General features: G+C 39.6%; 1 protein-coding gene across 1 annotated transcript; it reads left to right on the forward strand.

Moving 5' to 3' along the window:
• The first annotated feature begins 127 nt into the window (after positions 1 to 127).
• impact (impact RWD domain protein) lies at positions 128 to 19775 on the forward strand. The gene is made up of 11 exons (XM_044016988.1): positions 128 to 294; positions 5514 to 5642; positions 5755 to 5807; positions 5921 to 5983; positions 6127 to 6212; positions 8569 to 8703; positions 8795 to 8889; positions 10476 to 10549; positions 11073 to 11163; positions 15594 to 15728; positions 19176 to 19775. The coding sequence occupies exons 1-11, from the start codon at positions 244 to 246 to the stop codon at positions 19233 to 19235; spliced, it is 972 nt and encodes a 323-aa protein (XP_043872923.1). The 5' UTR covers positions 128 to 243; the 3' UTR covers positions 19236 to 19775.
• Positions 19776 to 20410: the final 635 nt, after the last annotated feature.

Raw genomic sequence — 20410 nt, forward strand, 5'->3', positions numbered from 1 at the left:
GTGCTCAATTAACCGTAAAACTGATAACTGACTGGTTTGTTGGGCTGAATATTGTCGTGTATTTGGACTGAAAACACGGCAGAACCCGGAGGTTAAAACACACGTACTCAAACTGCTTCGCCCCGGAAGTACTTAATACCTTTCAAACAGGCTGGATTTCTTCTTCTTCGTGGAGTTCATGTGCTTCAGGATTTATTTACACTTTTGAACACGTCAACGGTGACTTGATGATGCATTAAACTAATGGCAGACTCAATAAATCCGGAGAATGAAGGAGAGGATCTGCAGTCTCAAGTAAGCTGTCTGTGCTCTGACTGATAAAGTGAAGACTACCTGACAGTTTATGTTAACTCACTGTTTGTTGTCGAGTAGTCGTTGAAAGTTGGTGCTGCTTCGTCAGCAGAGACATTTAAATCTCAAACGTCACTGTCAACAAAAACAGAAATCTCCAAAGAAACTACACAATCATATAATGAAAGTGTAGATGGACAAGCAACTATGAAACAGAAACTTGACCCCCCACACACACGCACACGTGCGCGCACACGCACACACACACTTTGTGATGAAAGTCATGATTAGTAGGTAGGATTTTTGGGGGCATTATCAGTTTAATGGTGTTTTTATTTGATGTATTTTACGTTGCACCTTTATTGTAAAAGCAATTTGTGATTTTATTTGTGAAAAGTGCTTTAGAAATAAAGTTTTCTTACATTATAGATCATCATCAGTTGTGAGGGAAGAGACCCCAAACCTGCTCGAGTGATCATACACAAGCGCCCGCATTTCTTTAGGTATAATGACCTGATAAAGTGACCTGTGTACTGTTGTAGTCTATCTACATCATGTGTTTTCAGAGAAGTCATTCAGCACCTTTTAGTTTAACAAATGTTTTTTTTGAGTCTCTGTTACGTTTATCTTTTTGCTCAGAGAATTGCTTTCTTTTCTTTTTGGATCGTTTTCTGCAAATCCCCAGTGATGTTTGTGAAGAAAATCACAGTTTCTGAAATACTCAGACTAGCTCGTCTGGCAGCAACAACCATGCAATGTGTACCGGCATAAATGCAATGAGTTAACTGCTTAGCCTGCTGCTTTCATGACCCAACCCCGGATAAGTGGAAGGAAATGTATAATTGAATCAATAAATAATTACCAAAAAGTCAATTGTAACCTTTCAGCACGATGTAAATGAAGTGATTTGTGGAAGAACACTTCTGCATCTCCCTTGGGCTTCGTTCACAGTCTCACGACTAGTGCTTAGTCTACACATAGCCAGGTATTTTTAATAACAGAGGTTTTTTTAATGTGTTTTGGCGTTGTGTGAGTTTTATGTCACTGAAACTGAGACTTCTGAGTTCACCATTTGGATGTATGGATGGGACAAAAAGGCACTGTTTTACATCACGTGTGTAGTGTTTGTTTATATTGCACTTATTGAACATAAGTAAATTTTGTATGACGAGAAGATCTCCACTGTCACTGTGTGACCTGCTGTGCCCACACATCAGTGACATGCCATAGTAATGCAATCACCAGTCTGTGTGGTTAAGAATCTTGCCTGTACAGTGTACTATTTAGCACATTTAGATGTAATAGTTGAATGGCCAGGTAGTTAACATGACAACATATTAAACTAAAAACACTTACTTAAAAAAAATATAACAATGCCCTACTGATCTAGCAAATTATTGACCATGATGAGGCCATCCAAGTTTATCCCTATGGGACCCAGCCTATTCCTTGCTTCCATACCTGATAAACGAATATGCTAAAGGAGGAAGTTCTGTCTTGGAACAGTTGTTGCTGTCCTTGTGTCAAGCATGAATGCTGCATTTCAAAGTGCACTGAAGGAACTCGTTGGAGAAATGAGAAGAGCTATTGACATCAATGTAAAGGACCTTTCTTTTGTATTTTACACCTGCTTCAATTTCTTTGAGGTTACCAAGGAGTGATGGAACACAGAGTTTCTAAGGAAATTCAGCATAATAGCGACAACCAGCTGGCTACACAGAGTAATTTTAGAGGAGAATGCCTGCAGAGGAGAAGAGGATCAGGAGAGTCCTTACTGAATTTTGTGATCCATAAAATGGACTTCACCTTGTTCTGTCTTAGCCTCTGAGGCCGCAGTATTCCCTGAAGTGTGTGTGTGTGAGTAGGAGGATTGCGTGTGAGAAAGAGAGACATTAATGTGTGAGAGGTCATATACTCGGCATGAAATCAATTCATTGTCATTAAAAACGAATTCATTACGTTCATGACATTACAGAACATTCAAAACATTGTGTTTACATCCAAAGCCGTTTACATCAAAAGTTATGTTGTATACACCTGAACCTGTTTACAGAGTGTTTTGTTGTCTTCATGCCGTGTTTGTTGTGAGTTAACCCTCAGGCATCAGTTTAATTTACTACCCACTTAAGTCACTAGAGGACAAAAATGTCCACTTCCAAAAACTGTATAAACACTGTTGCAAAAAAATTACAGATTAGTATATTTTCTGACTTTTTCCTGCTTACGTTTCTTAACAACTTGCTCAAAACTACCATCATTTTGAGGATTTTAACCCTATAAATGCCAGTTTGATTACTTGATATCACTGTTATTTTTTTTTAAACCCACAAAGTATTATTTTATAACATTATATTACAGCATTTTTGAGTTTTTTCATGAAAAATATTAGCATCATGCAATCAAACTGTGTTAAAATTCCCAGATGTTCTTTAAGAGATGCATGTGGAAAAATCAAAACAGATCAAGATAAAATTGACAAAAATGTCTATAAATGAAGCCTGAGGGTTATCACCCAGAGCTCATATCACTCAGACATCTGAACTGATTTAACATCAGATCTCTTAGTGCTGTCTTAAGACACTGGAGTGTTTATTAAAACAGAATAAATCAAATGTGAGTGTTCATGACACTACTTTAAAGTGTATAAAACACTGATGTTGTTGGCACTTGGTCATTCATAAATGTTATACAATGGTAATTTAATGCCAAGCATTTCACATTCACAACTCATCCTGAAAAAGGGCTTGTGTAAAGGCAAACTGCTCTAATCCCTGTGGAGCTGAGGTGGAGCTGAGTGTGGGTGGTGTGTGAAAATGTGCTGAATTGTGTGGAAATGTGCCAGTGTGTAGTAGTGGACTAGATGAAAGGCTTGTTGGCCGTAATGATCCCTCCACTTGAACGGGCATGTTTAAAAAAGCAGTTAAAAAAGGTAAAGAACTACTGAAAACTGTCTAAAGCCTGCATCTTTGAGGTCTTCATCATTTCTAGCATTTTTCTTTTTATATGCAGCTCTTCTTTCAATCTGTCATGCATGTGTCCCTTGAGTTTAGAGGAAGTAGACATTTTTTTCTGTTAAAAAAAGTGGTATGAGAAGTTTATGGCGAGGGAAGTGGGAGAGAGGGCTGAGGTTTAAACGCCACTCAGATATTTGCTGCAAGATATTCATTTAATACCTGAAGAAGATCCGTCCTCTCTTTCACCACTGAGGGAGTCAAAGTGTTATCAGACACAGATTTGTCAGTTATTTCAGACAGTGGATGAGGAGTCAGAGCTGTTGCTATAGGAGCATCCAGATCCATAATCTCCACACCAGATGAGATATAGTGGTGGCTGCTGTCAAATCTGCTCACACAGTTCAAGTAAAATCCCCCTTCCATGACCTATCTTGTGACCACAGTCTACTGCCTGTCCATATTTATTTCTTATTGCTTTTATCTTTGTGGTGATGACAGATCACTTCAATTCCTTCTCTCTATGAGGAAATTCCTCCTCCTCGGTGGGATACTGCTCAGTCAGTGTCAGCTTTTTCTTGATTTTTTCTTTTTGTTTTCCAAAGTAACCCCCAGAAGCACCCCAACCTCTTTATCAGTTGGTACATAACTTCCCTGGCGAGCCATTTTTACTGACAGAAGAATCCTCTTCCACTACTTGTTTTCCAGGCTCCTGATTCACTACTATTACTCTGTGGTTAATATTATAATGCCACCTACTTTTTTTTTGGCATACTCATTACATTGATTCACAATGTATCTATGTGTTTGCTGGTGTTTTCTAGGTATGTTGTATTTGATATTATGTGGGTGAAGTGACTGAATAAGTTAGCCAAAGTCTGAAGTGTGACAGGAGGCTTAGACCAATCACAGGGCAGTTCATTGAGAAAGCAGGCGCCACATTTGAATTTTCCATACTCTGTATACTGTGGAATGATTGCTAAACAACTGCCTATGCTGCAAAGAAACCTTAGAAAAGGAAAGAGAGTCAGATATTAAGTGCAATAAAACATCAGTCATCAACACTGTCGGAGAGTTTCCAAGATGCGGAGATTGTCACGGGTCATCTGCCGTGGAGGAAATGAGCTTGCCTGTCCTTTCTCAGAACTGAGCGGGCAGAAAACGGCGGTCTGGACAGAGAGGGCTGATCCCACAACGGTAGTATTAGTAACCTGTGGATAAAACTCAAAAATCAAACATTTCTGCATCTTTAGTACAGTCCTTTATCCTGAATATCATCCATCCATTTATCCATCCATCCATTATTTTATTCACTGTAGGATGAAGCCAGAGCACCATGAGTGAACCCATTCATGTTTGGCCATAGGATTTCATTTGATGCCGCCAATTTATTTCCCCTCCTTTTACTTTCCTTTTAGTTCCACACCCTAACCCCCTGCCCTCTCCACCTCAGGGCTTTACAATAACACAGGAACAAAGCGATGCATTTCAAATGGGTGTCAGCACAGATAATTATTGTATCGTCCCCCGATTTAAACCTGACTCTAACGCTGACCCTTAAACCAAGTCTCCTCAAAAATCCTATGAAGTTGTGAGGACTCACCAAAAATGACTTTTATTCAGTACTCACATAAAGATTTTAATGCAAATGCAATTGTCTCAGATAAAAGTGCATGAACACACATACTACAGTTTGCTCCCAGCTTGCCTGGATTCATTAGTATGTGCAGCACGGCACAAAGACACAATCTTGACACAAATTAATGCCTTCTCAAAGTTAACATGCAAACATAATGAACCTGGAGATAAGTGGCTACAAAAGTACTAAATAGCCCATCACTGTCTAGTGCCTCTGTTGTAGATAGTCACAGTATATGCCTCTTATGCACTGACTTCAAATTCAGGTCACAGCATCCAATTTCCAAAACAGGAATGTGCCGCAATCTTTGAAAACCACAGTAGATGCTCTGATGGTATGTTCCTCTCAACACTCATCTAACCATCTGGATGCAAACACCTCGGTTTTTTTTTTATCCTTTTCCCAGATTCTGTGCAATGTTTTGGTTGAGGAAAAAAAGAATACGTTCCATCTTAATTTGTAATAACAATACCGTGTTTTGTCACATTTAACCGATATATTATTCACAGCAATGATTTTTTTTAATCATCCATTTGTTTGGATTAAAGCTTTGGACGCATCCATGCTGTTGTATTTGATGATATTGGTATATGAAGTCTCCAGACTCACACCGACGACTTCCTCCCATTTAGATTGAAGAGGTCGAAGCCCTGTCTTCCATATATGGTGATGAATGGTGTGTTATAGATGAAGCATCCAGAATATTCTGCATCAAAATATCCAGCGACTTGGAGGAGTCAAAGCTGACGGCGTGTCTGCAGGTAGAGGGGCGGGAAAAAAAGGGAAACATCTCTTTGCATAATAACTGTCACAAGTGGCTGCCATTGCAGTTTATTTGAAATCCAGTGATATGATTCTTTTCTTATTGATCAGATCATTCTACCACCTGATTATCCGAGTGCATCACCCCCCATCTACCAGATCAAGTAAGTAAATTTGCCTTTCAAATGTAATCTTGATCTGCTGAACTGATAGAACAACACCCCACTTGAAAACCCTCTCCTCTTCAATAATCCTCTGTTTGTTCTCGGCTTTGTAGTGCAGCGTGGCTGCGAGGCCCTGAGAGGGCCAAATTGGCAAACAGCCTGGAAGACCTCTACGTGTGAGTGCTTCTCATAATTTGTGACTTCATGAGGCGGTATTGTGGAGTGATATTAGCCACAACAAAAGCCTTTCATGATTGTTTGCAGATCAGTCTCTCTTCAGTCTGTGATGAGTGCAATATGGATGTTTAAATTTCAACAGGGAGCATGTTGGGGAGAGCATCCTCTACCTGTGGGTGGAGAAAATAAGAGAGTTCCTGGTGGAGAAATCCCAGAGCACAGAAACAGGTGAGGTGTGACAAATTAAAGTTAGGTTCCATGGGGACATTTATATGAATGGTTTAAGATGACAGTAATCAACACCTTTTACTGTGTAAGAGTTTATTTTGTTTGCTCTCTTGAGTGTGACTATTTTATTAACCCTACCTCCCAAAACGAACGTCAGTGCAATCCTGTAAAAGAAGTTCACACTTACTTTTTACGTTGATTCTATTATTCTTTTTTATTGTCTCCATGTTTAATATTGTTTCATGTTTTCATATTTGCTGGAATTTACAATTCATCATGGAATTTTTCCAAGTTTCCCTGTGGTAGAATGAATTGAATATTTTACGACCTTGTTCTAGCAGTGGGTCAAAATACCGTCTTGCTCTTTCCTTGTGCAATACGAGAATTGATATGCCAGATATATTGTAATGAACAAATTAAGACGCTCTTAAGTAAACAGTGAAATGAATGAGTGAATCTTGGGCAGAAGTTACCTGGCTGAAGAAGAGGGAGTTTAGAGTGGGATAATGGTGGAGAAAGCCTCAAAGCCTCACTACTTTTGTAGACCTTCTCTGGTCAATGCATCAGCATAAATGGGCAGTGAGCAGCTTCACAGTTCACAATATCGGACACAAAAAAAGTGATATCGACGTCCTCTCTGCTGTCACCGTAGTTCCCTGATGTGCTTGGGAAATGAGCAGAGGAGTCCTGTGTTTGTTACAATCTGCAGTCTCGCCATCAAACGTCTCTAATTGTCACACGCGGGACCCTCTGAACAAATCAGAATAAATTCTTGTGTGAATGCTCTGTCCAGTTGCCCTGTCTAATTGCCCTGCCCTATCTGATGTGATCTAAATCTATGGTCGGATGAACACTAAAGCCTGCAGGGGCATTAAAAACAAATCTGCTGTAACTGATTTTGAGCGACAGCTCTGAATTAAGATCAATATCAATGTAATGCCGTCTGTTACCGTGTCAGAATCTTACCCAAAGTAAAGATTTTCGACTCGAGTCGGCTTGAATCGGGTTTTATGGGGTGGATGAGCTGTCTCACTTGATTGAGGCAGCTGGTTTCCTGTGAGCAAAATGACAGTAACCGTCCTCTCTATTGTTGTGTGATGTAATTTGTCCTTTCTCTTCCATTCATGTGGTATCACATATGATGGGGCACCGAGCTTTAGTTAAGACCTGGTTGGTCAGACTTAGATTACAGGGGCATGGTGTAGAGAGAGGTGATGGTGGGAAGAGATGAGGCTAAAGATGCACATTTCACGATGGAAGGAAATGAAAAGTGCGCAAACAACGGTGGCGAGAACACAAAACGGGGTGGGGATGAAAACAGCAAATAATTCTGTAAGACTGTGTAAATGATGTTATTTTAAACACTGAAACACACTGATGAGCCACACGTTTGCCATGGATGACATCCTTTATTATGATGAGCATGAGCTCCATAGTTTGCCTTGACTTAAATACTGCAAACAATCCTGCAGCCAGACATCAATAATAATCAGTAACACCAAATACTGTATGTAATAGGTCACAGCAAACTCACTGATTCCTATATAATTCTGTTTGACTATGATTTGTTGAAAACTTAAGTGCCCAGCTGTTCTTCTTTAATGAAATTATTATTTATTGGCAAAATATTATAATAAATGAAGTGGGAATTGAGTTTTTCTGTTGCATTTCTGTTATCTCTAACCAATCTGCACACACATCGTCTCATCCCAGGCATCAACGAGGCAGTTTCATCCAGAGAACTGCTGCTTACTGGATATTTTCTCTTTTTCAGACCATCCTCTCTAAACCCCAGAGATGATTGTGTGTGGAAGTTGTGAAATACTCAGACCAGACAACAACCATGTCACGCTCAGAGTCACTTCAATGTCCTTTTTATTCCCCACAGCAATGCTCAGTTTGAACTTCAGCAGGTCGTCCTGACCGTGTCTTCGTGCTTAAATGAACTGAGTTGCTGTCATGTACTTGGACGATCAGATAACACTGAGTGCCGTTCGCACTGTAGTGTTAGCTGATGTGCTTGCATAATGTGAACCTTTGTTTCCATGACAGCAGTGCACTAATTTCAGCTCAGCTGTTGATCCTAATAGCATCAACATTCCTAGGGATAGTTCTGTACCTGCAATGAAATGTGTGTTTTGGCGTATTATTAGGGCATCAGCAGTCATTTTGGAAATAATTTGTTCAATGGGTTTAATTTTAATGACAAGCTGCCATGCCAGCGGGCAACTTAGTTGACCTTTGCAGGCACCTGGTTTGGGATTTATAACCTTTAACAAGATTAATATATATATATATATATATATATATATATATATATTTTTTTTTTTTTTTTTTTCCAAATAATATGCTTCAGTGGTTCAACAAGAAAAAGTGAATATGACGGCTGAGGAGGAGGTGGATGATGCTGACGATGATGAAGACATACCTGACTTCAGGACTCTGAAACTGAACACAGAAAATGCACTTCTGTTCATGGATCATTCAGACGGTACCGCTTCCTTTGTTTGCTCTAGATTCCGTTGTTTTGTCATCAAACACAGCTCAAATGTCAAGTGAAAGTAACATTTTCCATCATGTAGATGAAGAGCTGCCTCCAGTAAAACATGGACAAGCCATCACAGACCGGCGCAGCACCTTTCAGCCTCATTTAGCACCTGTGGTGACTCCCAGACAGGTACTGCAGATCAGTTATTGAACAATACTGCAAATGAATACATTTTCAATCTGTGGGGAGTTAAAAATGTCTTATTTTTCTTCTCAAAAAGGAGATGGATAATTGAAATCGTCTAATGTGAAAATGTATGCCCAGAACTGAACCATAATTTGGGTCATATCTGTATATTAATATCCGTCTGTCTCTCCATCAGCATATCAACTTGTCTTTAAAGCTTCCATCTGCTGTGAAGTGCTATATGGAATAAGATATTTACAGAGGCAGTCTTCCTCAGAAGAGTAGATGACCTGAATAAACTGAGACCTCCCCAAGATTTCCCCCGCTTTTTGAGACGCTGCCTTCAAAGATCTCTGAGGATCATTTAGAAGCACAAAACGTGTAGCTGTTGTGTTTTCAAAGAAGCGCTGAGAGTGTGAAATACACGCCGAATTCCCCCACATGATGTAAAATACAGTTGCTTCAGAAAATTGGAAAGACTTTACATCATCCAAATGTTTTTTGTATGCCTGGGGATTGTTTTTGTCTTCTGCAAGTGGCAGCCAGTCATAACATCATCCATCAGAATCTGAACTCCGTGTTATGTGATTCAAGTGCAACCATGTTGAGTTTTTGCAACAGGCAGACCAGAAGTACCACTTCTAAAATATTGAGCTCTGGAAACAACACCATTATCAGAGACATTAAAATAAAGTGGTGTAAATAGACCGAACAAAGTCAGCTACAGACTTTTCGCAGGAGGCACATTTATTCCCCTTAAGATCATTTGCTCTCTCGTCATCTTCCTCTTCCTCTCACATATACTTCACACACTGGTGTAGAGAAATTAGTTCAAAATGGAGTGAGAGATAAGGTGACTATAATTAATATTTTTGGTTATTTTCTACACACTCAAATTCCTCAGCTCCACTCCGATCACATACCCTGGTGTATACAGTAGAACACAGTATTTCTGAACCCTAACCCAGCAGAGGAAGCTTGTGTACCACTGGTGGGACACGTACCACAGTTTCATAGCGCTATACCTTATCGTCTGTTTTGCTCTGAATAAGAACATAATTTACAAAAACCACATCATGTGCAATTGAAGAAGACCCGAAACTAGTGGTTGAGGCCTTTAACTCCTCAGGAAAATTCTAATTATAAATTATACTGATGTTATAAATCAAGTTAGAATTTGGCTCATTTGGCTCATTTTGCCATCGACCTCTGTTCAAGCTGAGATCTTGTTGAAAAGTTAGTAAAATGTATCATATAAACCCAGTTTTACTTCTGTGAAATGTGACTGTTCAAGACCACCCTTCATGAACAACTGACTAATGCTCTTTTATATCAGCAGTGTCACCCCATCTGTACAGAAATCTCAGAAATCTCTCTACTTTTCACTCTTACATGGTTTTGAAATTGAGTTCCGTCTCTTAACATAGACCCGCTCGGTAGTTTCAATCTGCGAAAAAGGTTTATATTTAACACCGCTGAGGTAAAGACCTCGTGTCAGCGGTTTTTACCTTCACTAAAGATGGAGAAACGTGAGAGTGAAGTCAGGAATTTGTCATGACATTTACTGTTCTGCCTGTTGTGTGTTGCAGGTTAAAATGGTCCTGGGGAAGCTGTATGAAAACAAGAAAATTGCAAGTGCTACACACAATATTTATGCATACAGGTCAGTAATGTAAGATCTATAATACTAAATATTGCGTTTGCCATGACTTTATAATGCAAGTCATGCCAGAACCTGCAGGGGAGTTGTATAGTGTGTCATTAGTGGTGAATAAAATGTGATAAGTTGAGATTTGGGGCCTGGCTGTCTCCTCTAAAGGGCACATTACTGCAATTAAAGGCCAAAAAAGCACTAGAGAAAATGACCGTTTTTTTGACAGCACTGTGTATTATCTGAATATGTGTGTGTCCTTTTTGTCCTGTTGTGTGTTGGCGTTTTATGAATGCATGCCTGTTTGTTTGTGAGAGTTCTTTTTAAATGTGTGTCTAATGAGGTCGATGTGGAGTCGCTGATGTACTGCCCGGGTGGTCATTACTCACCAGGAGGAGACGCTGACATTTAGACCACCACTTAAAAAACTTTTGTGATGAAGAGGCTGCCGGTGTCACAGCGTCATTCTCTGACCACAAACGTTTCAGAGCTTCACCGCCTAATGCCAAGCTGTCGTGTCTTGTGACTGTTGTAGGATTCACTGTGAGGACAAGCACAGCTTCTTGCAGGATTGCGAGGACGATGGCGAGACAGCTGCAGGAGGGAGATTGCTCCATTTAATGCAGGTTATTATTCGTCACTCACAGAGCGTTTGCATATCATGGGCACATTGTTAATTCTTTTTGTGGCATCCATTTTTTTTTTTTTTACACTCTTCAATATTTGACCGCTATCATGGCTTTTATACTTATATCCCTTTCCGTTTCTGTGGTCATTAAATCTGTAACATGAAAATAAATTACAACCGAAAAGGGGAATTTGATGATTTACCCAAAAAACTAGGTCTCAATGAAGACAAGGCATGTCACCTCATTCAATTTTATTACCATTATATCACCACAAAGGCTGAGCAGTTTCTTTGTCAGTGCACATGGCAGATGGGTACTGTGGCGCTGATGTGGCCTTGATTAAAATGACAAGGCAAATTTTTAGAAATAAAGCCACATATTATCAGTATTAGGATTGCGAAGTGATGATTATTAAGATAGTTGTGACCAAAAAGACAAATCTAATTGTTTTGTCTTTAAAATGGCAGATAATGTGGGTAATTGAAAGTGAACAAAAAATAAAGTTGTCCCCAAGATCCACTCTATGTTTTGACAGTAGAAAAAGGAAAAACAAGCCAATACATTTTCTAAAAATCATCTTTGAATTTCTTTTTACCACATGATATTGTATGGTGAATATAATGAATTGCACATTACTGCACTCACAATTGTGTCCACCTCATATAACGACTGATATTAGGAATACCTAAAAAACACAAAAACTGTTCAACAGAAAATGCAAAATGATCATAGATCAGCTCAAAGGCCTTTCCGCATGGAGTCTGCATGTTCTCCCCGTGTGTGCATGGGTTTTCTCCGGGTTCTCCCATTTCCTCCCACAGTTCAAAAACATGCAATGTGGAGATTATGTAAATTGGACACTCTAAAATGACCATAGGTGTGAGTGTGTGAGTGGATGGTTATCTGGCCCTGTGATGGACTGGCGAAATGTCCAGGGTGTGCTCCACCTATCGCCCTGTGTCAGCTGAGTTTGGCACAGCACCCCCCGCGACCGTCATGTGGAGGATAAAGCGGTAGAAAATGGATGGAATAACAAGCATCATAATAAGTGTGAAGGCACAATGTGTGTGTCTACACACATGTACTCACACACACAAACAAACACAAGGTTCACACAGCTGTCGTTTTAAGGACTCCTCACTGGCTTACATTCATTTGGGCAACCTAAACAAAGACTTCTCCCTATTTGTAACCATAACCCTAACCTTTAACCTAACCACAATATTTCATGACAAATTTTAGCCCTAAACTTAACCACTTCTCAGAAATTAGGTCCTTACCTCATTAGGACCAGGCTTTGGTCTCCATGAGGACTACAGGTCACGATAAGGTCACTGTATATGCCAGAAAATATCCACAAAGTATTAGACAGCACATTTTCCATATGTTGTCAGATACGAAAATATATCGTCACCATTAACCATGATGTTGAAATAGTTCAGTTTTGAAGGCAGAGCAAAGAAACAATGATTTATCCAATTGTGCGGCTAAAAAGCTCCACACCACTACTATTTACATAATGTGTGAAATCTGTGCCTCTTCAGGGAAATTCAGTCCCACAATAATAATTTCACACAGTTTTTAATCTTTTCATTTCACATATCAAAGACGTACTTGTTACAGGCTTGTGTGGTGTCAGATGGCTCAGTGATTCACACACACAAACACACACACCCACATCGCACTAAAATGTGCTATTGTCCAGAAACTTTGTTTCCCCGTAACATTGTTATTGAAAGGCCAATTTAAGGTTTGAGCGAAAATATGAAATGTGCTGTGAACGGAGCATTTTTTGTTTGGGTCAAACTCATTACCGCAGAGTCATCTCCGAGCTGTTCCAGATGAGGTTCACGACTCCAGTTAAAGTTCATACTCATTCACACTAGTGTGACCCCCTTCTCGAGAAATAAATCAGTGTGAAATAGTGCATTGGATTTTGGGTGTGTGATCTGCTGCACTGAATTCAGATGAATCAAGCTGTCTTTGAATAACACGCTTTTCTTTCCAAAACAGAAGGGAAACAAACACTGCACACTCTTTACGCTAGTTTGCTTAAAGCTCGTCAAAACACCAAAACACTGCTAGTGTTGTTACCCCCCAGAAGTGAAGTCTATAAACTTTTGATAAACTCAAGTATGAGTAGCCTAAATCATATTTTACACAACGGGTTATTTTAATAATGATATTTCTGCCATAGGAATCATTAATTGTACATTAAATGTGTTTGTAGCCATTTATAACATTGTAGTTCCTTTCAGCTTGTTTTGGTTTTCAGTTTTGACTTGCACAGCTCTCATTAGTGAGCTTTATTATCAGATTTTTAGTAAAAAGCTATTATCTACAGTAATCCAATGTGCAATGCAACCAAAAGTGGGCAGACACAGTTTGTTTGTTACTCGCAGATAACTGGAAAAGATATTTTCACCAGGAAATGGTTGAGACCAAAAACGGAGGTAAAAGAGAGCAAATATTAAATTTGTCAAATTGTGGGAAATGCGACCCCAATTTGCTAAAAGATAAGTTGTTTCATGTTTGCCTGTTGCTTCTTAAAAATCTCAGTCATACATGGCCTACGAGTTAAAAAATTAGGATTCTCCTTGTCTTCCTTTTCTATATGCGCTTTTTCTGACATGTGGACATAAGAACAGAATAAAAGACGTTCCATCAGGACGGACTCTGCTACTGATTGACCGACTGTAACTGAGTGATAGTATCAGGTCCTCTGTCTTCTTCCCGAGTAACACACTGATTAATTCTCTACTTGGGACACTCTCCACTTGATCTATTCTTCTCTAATCTTAATCTTCCCTCCACAACTTTCCTCCCGTGTCCTCATTTAGATTTATGCTTTCATATGTCAGATGATGAATAAAAGAAGGACCTGATTAAGAGTGTGCGCAGCCTTAAAATTACAGATTGATTCTCCTTCTTGGTGTAGCAGTGCAGTGTGCTACTTTTAAGTTAAAGGAGAGGTCTAGCAATACATTTATTCCCATGTTCAGTTGAGAGAATAAACACTCAGAATTCCTTATCGCAGCTACAGTTGGAGCAGGGTCCTCAGCTCTGGCTTTTATACTGTTCATCTTATTTTAAATCTAATCGTAATGGGTGTTTCTTCTCTCTATATGTCATGGTTTGGATAAAAATCCTTATCATGTCTCTGTCTGCTCCTGTATTCCCTCCATGTCGGGATGCATAAAGTACCTAAAAGGGTAGTTTATATATAATTTCCTTACCAGGAAATTACTTTGGTAGAAGTTGAAGTCACTTTTAATAATATTACTTAAGTAAAAGTCTTGTCTGATATAAGATGTACTTATGTACATCTTATCTTATCATCTTATGTACTTAAGTAAAAGTATTAAAAAAAAAGTGAGGAGGTTAAGGTTGAACCATGGTAGCTCAGTGAATTTGGGTGAGTTGTCTTTCAGCTGAAAGGTTGTGGGTTCAATTCTTGGCTCTGCTAGTCTATATGTGTCCTTGAGCAAGACACTTAACCCCCATGTTGAAGTGTGTGAATGGGTGAATGGCAAAACTATGGTGTAAAGCAGCTCATCAAGATTAGAAAAGCTCTCTATAAACACAGACCACTACAAACTCTTCTTCCTCTGATTTGATTTGGTAGTAATGAGTAACAAAGATAGTTAGAGAAAATGTAGCTAGAAATACAAATGACAAAGTAAAGTACAGATACATGAAGTGTTACAACACTGTGAATAAAGATAATATTGTTGGTTGACCAAACTTCAGGCCAAGTGACAACCCATCAGGTTGAGACCATTACCTCCTCTGGAAAATGTTGTAAATCAAGTGAGAATTAGTCTTGTTTTCCCAAAGAATTCTATTTAATTGAAGTTCATTTTGTGACCAGCAGAGTCACCGCGTGGTGGATATTCAGTATATTTGCAGTTCCGCATCGTGTCCTTGGAAGAACCGCAAGACTATGTCCACTTTACACATACAGTCTATGCTTCCAACTCAAAGCACTAAGGGATTTATTAAGTGGAACCCATCACACACATTGAGGTTATTTATTTATTTATAACACCACTTTGTCAATGATGGGTGCAAAGGATTACGAAGATGTGAATTAAATTTTCCCTTTGATCGGGTTTAACATAATACATATTATCAGACGAGCTGAAACACTTTTGCTGTAACTGTCTCTTAATGGCGGCCATTTTGTAACATCTTCAGTCGGTTCGAGGATTATATTTTTACATCGGATGACTTTATATTTCTGGCATCTGAGTCAGTTGCACGTAATGAAGATTCATCCATCACATCGCATCTGGTGTGAAATATTTGGCTGCTTGAGAATGACTGTCATGGAAGGGTGTTTATTGTTTTTTCCTTTTCCTTTCCCTTTCCTTTCTCTCGCAAATTCACACTCATTTCTTATGTACTACGTGTGTCTCTCACCACAGATTTTGGATGTGCGTAATGTCATGGTGGTCGTGTCTCGATGGTACGGAGGCATTTTGTTGGGTCCCGACCGCTTCAAACACATCAACAATTGTGCGAGAAACATCCTGGTGGAGGAGGGATACACTCCTTCCTTGGTGAGATATTATCTGCTCCTCATACATTTCCTCTGACACATCATCAGTCATATTTGACTTTGCTCTCAAGTTTTCTAATGCAGACGCTTAAAACCTCAGAGTATCTTGTAATTTAATTGTCTTGCAACCTGACGCTCCTCCAAACTGATGTTTTGATTTTTCCTTTCCAAAAAAAAAAGGTATTTCAACACCAGCGTCAGACATATAAAATACATTCAGTTATAATAACAGGTACAAAATGTCAAATTAATGCTGACAACATAACATAACATAACAAGGGGCTTATCAATTTCCTCGATGGCCTTAAAAGAATAAGCTGATCTGTGCAAAGACAGATCTGTGTTTAAGGACGCTACAATCCCCCACAGAAGCAGATCTTGCAGATCTGTCCATTTGCTCACTGCAGAGATGAACAAAGTTCTTCAGCAGTGAGGGAGCAGAATTGTGGCTTGTTGTATGCACTTATCACATTTCTGAGTACAATATGTACAAAATGTATGTCACAATGATGATAGTGCTGGGATTTCCTGTCCAGGCTTGTTAATAAAGACTTGTTTGCCTGTGACCAACACAATATGCTATAATGATAACATTTACATATATACTGTATTTCATCAGCTGCTAATGAGTTCCAAATATGTTCAAATTGGCTTTATTATATTTCTGCACATGGCACATTTTATGACAAATGGCTGATTAGATGTTTGTGTTAACAGGCAACAGACCAGGTGTACCTAATAAAATGGCTGCAAAGTGTTGTGTAAGGCTATTGTAAGGCTATGGAGAGTCCATTGGCCTTGCTTTTGATTCCCATTGTCACTTTCTAGTCATATTAGGAATATTGGTTCATTTGAAGTGTCTAGTTTTCACATGTTCTGGAGATCAAACACTTTCTCCTCGCTCTCACCGGCCTGAAGTTAGGTTCAGACTGCTTTGAAGTTGTCTTTGTGTTCCGAGAAGTTATTCCATTGCTAACATGATCAACCCTTTGAGCTGCTGCCACAGATAGATTAAAGGTACTGTGAACCCTTCTCGTAAAAGTGTCCGACTTCAAAACCCCGTCAGTCCAGTGTAAAAATCCACACTTGATTTCAGTCTCATCCCGACAGCAAAGGCTCTGTTTCCCCCCGAAGGCAACATCTGCAGAGCTAAGTAGACTGCTTGTGAATGAATGGACTCGCATACAAAGAGACTTGTTTCCACTTCATGAAAGAAAATGTGCAATTGCAGTTTAAGGACAAAACAGCTTTTTTTTTTGCTTTTTTGACAAAACACGGTGCAGTCATTCAGACCAGATATATTTCTATAATAGAACAACAAAAGACAGTTGTGTGACGTGTAAAGTTTAAGTTAAGATCCAATTCTAGATTGAATATCTTATAAATGTCCTTCTATTTTCAGCAGTGGAGGCACAATCAGGTATTTACCTAAGTCACAAGGATCCATTCATTCTTTCTCTACCGCTTATTCTCCACATGAGGGCTGTGGGAGAGCTGGAGCCAATCCCAACTGACATAGGGCAAAAGTCAGGGTACAACCCCAGTCTCAGTCCGTGATGAGTCTGGGGAAAATGTGTCTGCACAATTCCAGACAATCCATTCTCGAGCCATTTTCTGTGAGAATCTAAGGGGAGAGAAACTAAAATGAGAAGTAAGGAATCAAACTGAGAATGATGCAGGTCAACGTTCACTGTGTTAAATTCTTCAGAAGGGACTGACAGGGTTTCTCTAGAGCTAGAAAAAGCGCTTTGAGAATGCAAACCTCTGCCAAGGCTGCTCAGTTTCAAACAATCTGAGAGAGTGAGAGGGAGTGTGAGGATGAATGAGGTCAGAAAGGTAGGAGGGGAAAAGATTGTGGAGAGTTTTGAAGGTGAGCAGGAGGATTTTTTATTGTATTCGGTGTGTGACAGGGAGCTAGTGAGGTTGTTGGAGGATGGTGGTGATGTGCTCTATGTAGGAGGTTCTACTGATGATGCGGGCAGCTGAGTTTTGGACCAGTTGTTGCTTTTGGAGGGATTTGTATGGAAGACCAAAGAGAGAGTTGCAGTAATCAATCACCAGTGCATGGACGAGGATGCTGGTGCTGTGGGTGTGACTGAGGGGCGGAGACAATTGACATTACGGAGGTGGTAGTAAGCAGACCGAGTGGCGTTATTGATGTGGGCAGTGCAGGAAAGTATACCATCGAGGACGACACCCAGACTCTTTACCTAAGGGGAAGGAGGAACAGTGGAGTTACCGATGGTCAGAGTGTGGATTTTGTATCGATGAGTACGACCACAGTTTTATTGTTGTTTAGTGTGAGGAAGTTAGGAGCATTGGACTTCCTCTAAGTAGTGGGAGAGTGGAAGTGGGCCTGGTGGAGACATAGAGCTGGGTGTCATCTGCATATCAATGAAAAGAGATGTTACATTTTCTGAAAATATGGCCGAGGGGAAGGAGATAGATAATGAATAGGAGGGGTCCCAGGTTAGAGCCCTGGAGAACACCACATGTGACTGGGAAGGCTTGGGATCTGTAGTGCTTGATTTGAACAAAGTGGGAAAGGTCGGAAAGATAGGAAGTGAACCAGGTGAGACAGGTGCCGGAGAAACCGAGTGGAGTGAGACTGTCCAGGAGGATAGGATGAGAGATGGTGTCAGTTGCTGCAGTGAGATCTAGGAGGATGAGGATGGTGAAGAGTCCAGAGTCAGCCGCCTGCAGGAGGTTGTTAGTGATTGGACAGGATGTATTGTACTTAAAGCAATGCTGTATCTCATATAGATTCCAGATAAGTTAAGATAAGCGATACAAACAGTCCAATAATTCTGTGGAACACACGATAGATCAAGTCTGTGAATATTTGCATGCGTAAGGAGAAAACGAGCTGAACCATTTGGTTTTACACTGGATCACATGAGAGGAAAGGCTGCTGCTTGTTCAATGAGTTGCTTATTTGATGCAATAACAAAGCGACTTCCTGTTGGCTGAAACTATGAGAAAGTTTAGAGCTCAAAACTATATAATGAATAATGTGGCTGTATAAAAATGAATGTTCTATCATCCCGCTGTATTTCGGAGAATTATCATCCATGCTTGTTTCGTTTCCAGACAAGCTGTCAATGTGTTTGGAGTTCTGTGCGTTGGCAGCTTTGGTTGTTGATAATAATAAGCAGTGGCTGTATTGTAAGAGTACTTGCAAATGCAGTGTTTGATGCAGTTACTTGAACACATTAAAACAGTATGGTGCATGCCAATCAGTGCATTGCATTGCTGTAAATTACATTTCCTAGTTGTTGCAGAAAGAAAAAAAACTCAGCAGGAGTTCAGACAAAAAAGGTGTCCGTCAAAAACGTCATGTGCCGAAAAATAGCATATAAATGTGAAGCGTGGTGAAGGGTTTGGTACATTAATTGGAGTACTAATTTAACATAATTATGAATCTGTTCATTTTCCCCATGTTTCACAGGATGAGACCACAAGATCAGGAGCAAAACCCAGAAGGCCAAAAAGCAAGAAGACAAAGTGAATTTCAAAAGAAAAGAAAAAGAAAAAGAAGTTTACAGTTAGTTTCTTTTTAATTAGTTTGATTTTAAAGGATTCAAGTGCATTTAATAGATGAAAACAGTGGTAATTTGCTATAACAAATAATTTATTTGAAATACTGATTCAAATGTTTATTTTAAATTATTATTGTTATTATCGTCACAGTGAATCACATCACATTCGATATTTTTCCATTAAGTCAATCAAACTAGAGTGATTTGAGCACGAACTGTGATTTTGATCGAAGCAAAATTGTGTTGCTTTACATCCATTACTCTTACAAAGGGGTTATTGAGCCATTTTAAACAACACAGTTATCACACGCATGAATGAATGGTTTCGTTGAGGAGGAGACAAATGACAATTTTCCCCATTCATTTTAAATTCTCACTCCGATCTCTCATCATGCTGTCTGTCATGTTGTTGATGCAACGCTCGCTCTGCAGCTGAATCTGCATCTTAATAATCTTCAAACAAGTCATTCAGGGTTTCTGAGAAAATAAAATCAGACATCACAAACCAACAGAGTCTTATGTACAGACATAATTCACATCTATTTTTTTTTCCTCCGGTGTGTTTGACACTCCCTTAAATGCTGTATTTATGGGTGTTTTTTCACACTTCCCTTAGAGCGTTTTCCTCACACTTGCTCCTGTCGAGTTTCACCGCAACTCTTCCTTTTGGTGTCAATCAATTCCTGGAAAGACACGATTTGCATATTCACCACTCCAGGGTTGACTGTGGGCAGCAGAGGACTACTTTCTAAAAATATCCAGGGCTCATCTATGCCACTTGGCCTTTTGGTTTCTACTGCCACAGCCAGACTTTTTATTGTATTGTCATGTAGAAACTGTTGACTTTTATCTGGGCTTAGCATCTTCAGGGAATAACTGAAAGTGTGAAGAAGAGGGGGTAATTTATTTGAATTTTAACACTGTGGCTCCTCGGAATTCCTCCATGTCTGTGTACAAAGCTGCCTGCTCATTTCAGCCATTCATAGTAATTACAGCTAATTCACTCAGCAGAGAGTAGTTTCTCCCTGACAAGCTGTCATCACACTGAACCCATCATCTCAGCCCTTAATCATATTTTAAAGAGGCTTGTGGAGAACTTGTGCAGCTGAATTAACACTCTAGGATGAGGAGAACAGCCAGACTA

This window comes from Solea senegalensis, unplaced genomic scaffold, assembly GCF_019176455.1.
Source record: "Solea senegalensis isolate Sse05_10M unplaced genomic scaffold, IFAPA_SoseM_1 scf7180000014938, whole genome shotgun sequence".
Taxonomy (NCBI): domain Eukaryota; kingdom Metazoa; phylum Chordata; class Actinopteri; order Pleuronectiformes; family Soleidae; genus Solea; species Solea senegalensis.

Excerpts from the sequence above, each read along its gene's own strand:
- impact (XM_044016988.1), top strand. The coding sequence starts at position 244 with ATGGCAGACTCAATAAATCCGGAGAATGAAGGAGAGGATCTGCAGTCT. Across the intron at positions 5,643-5,754 it reads AGCTGACGGCGTGTCTGCAG|ATCATTCTACCACCTGATTA; the intron begins GTAGAGGGGCGG and ends CTTATTGATCAG. Across the intron at positions 6,213-8,568 it reads ATCCCAGAGCACAGAAACAG|TGGTTCAACAAGAAAAAGTG; the intron begins GTGAGGTGTGAC and ends AATATGCTTCAG.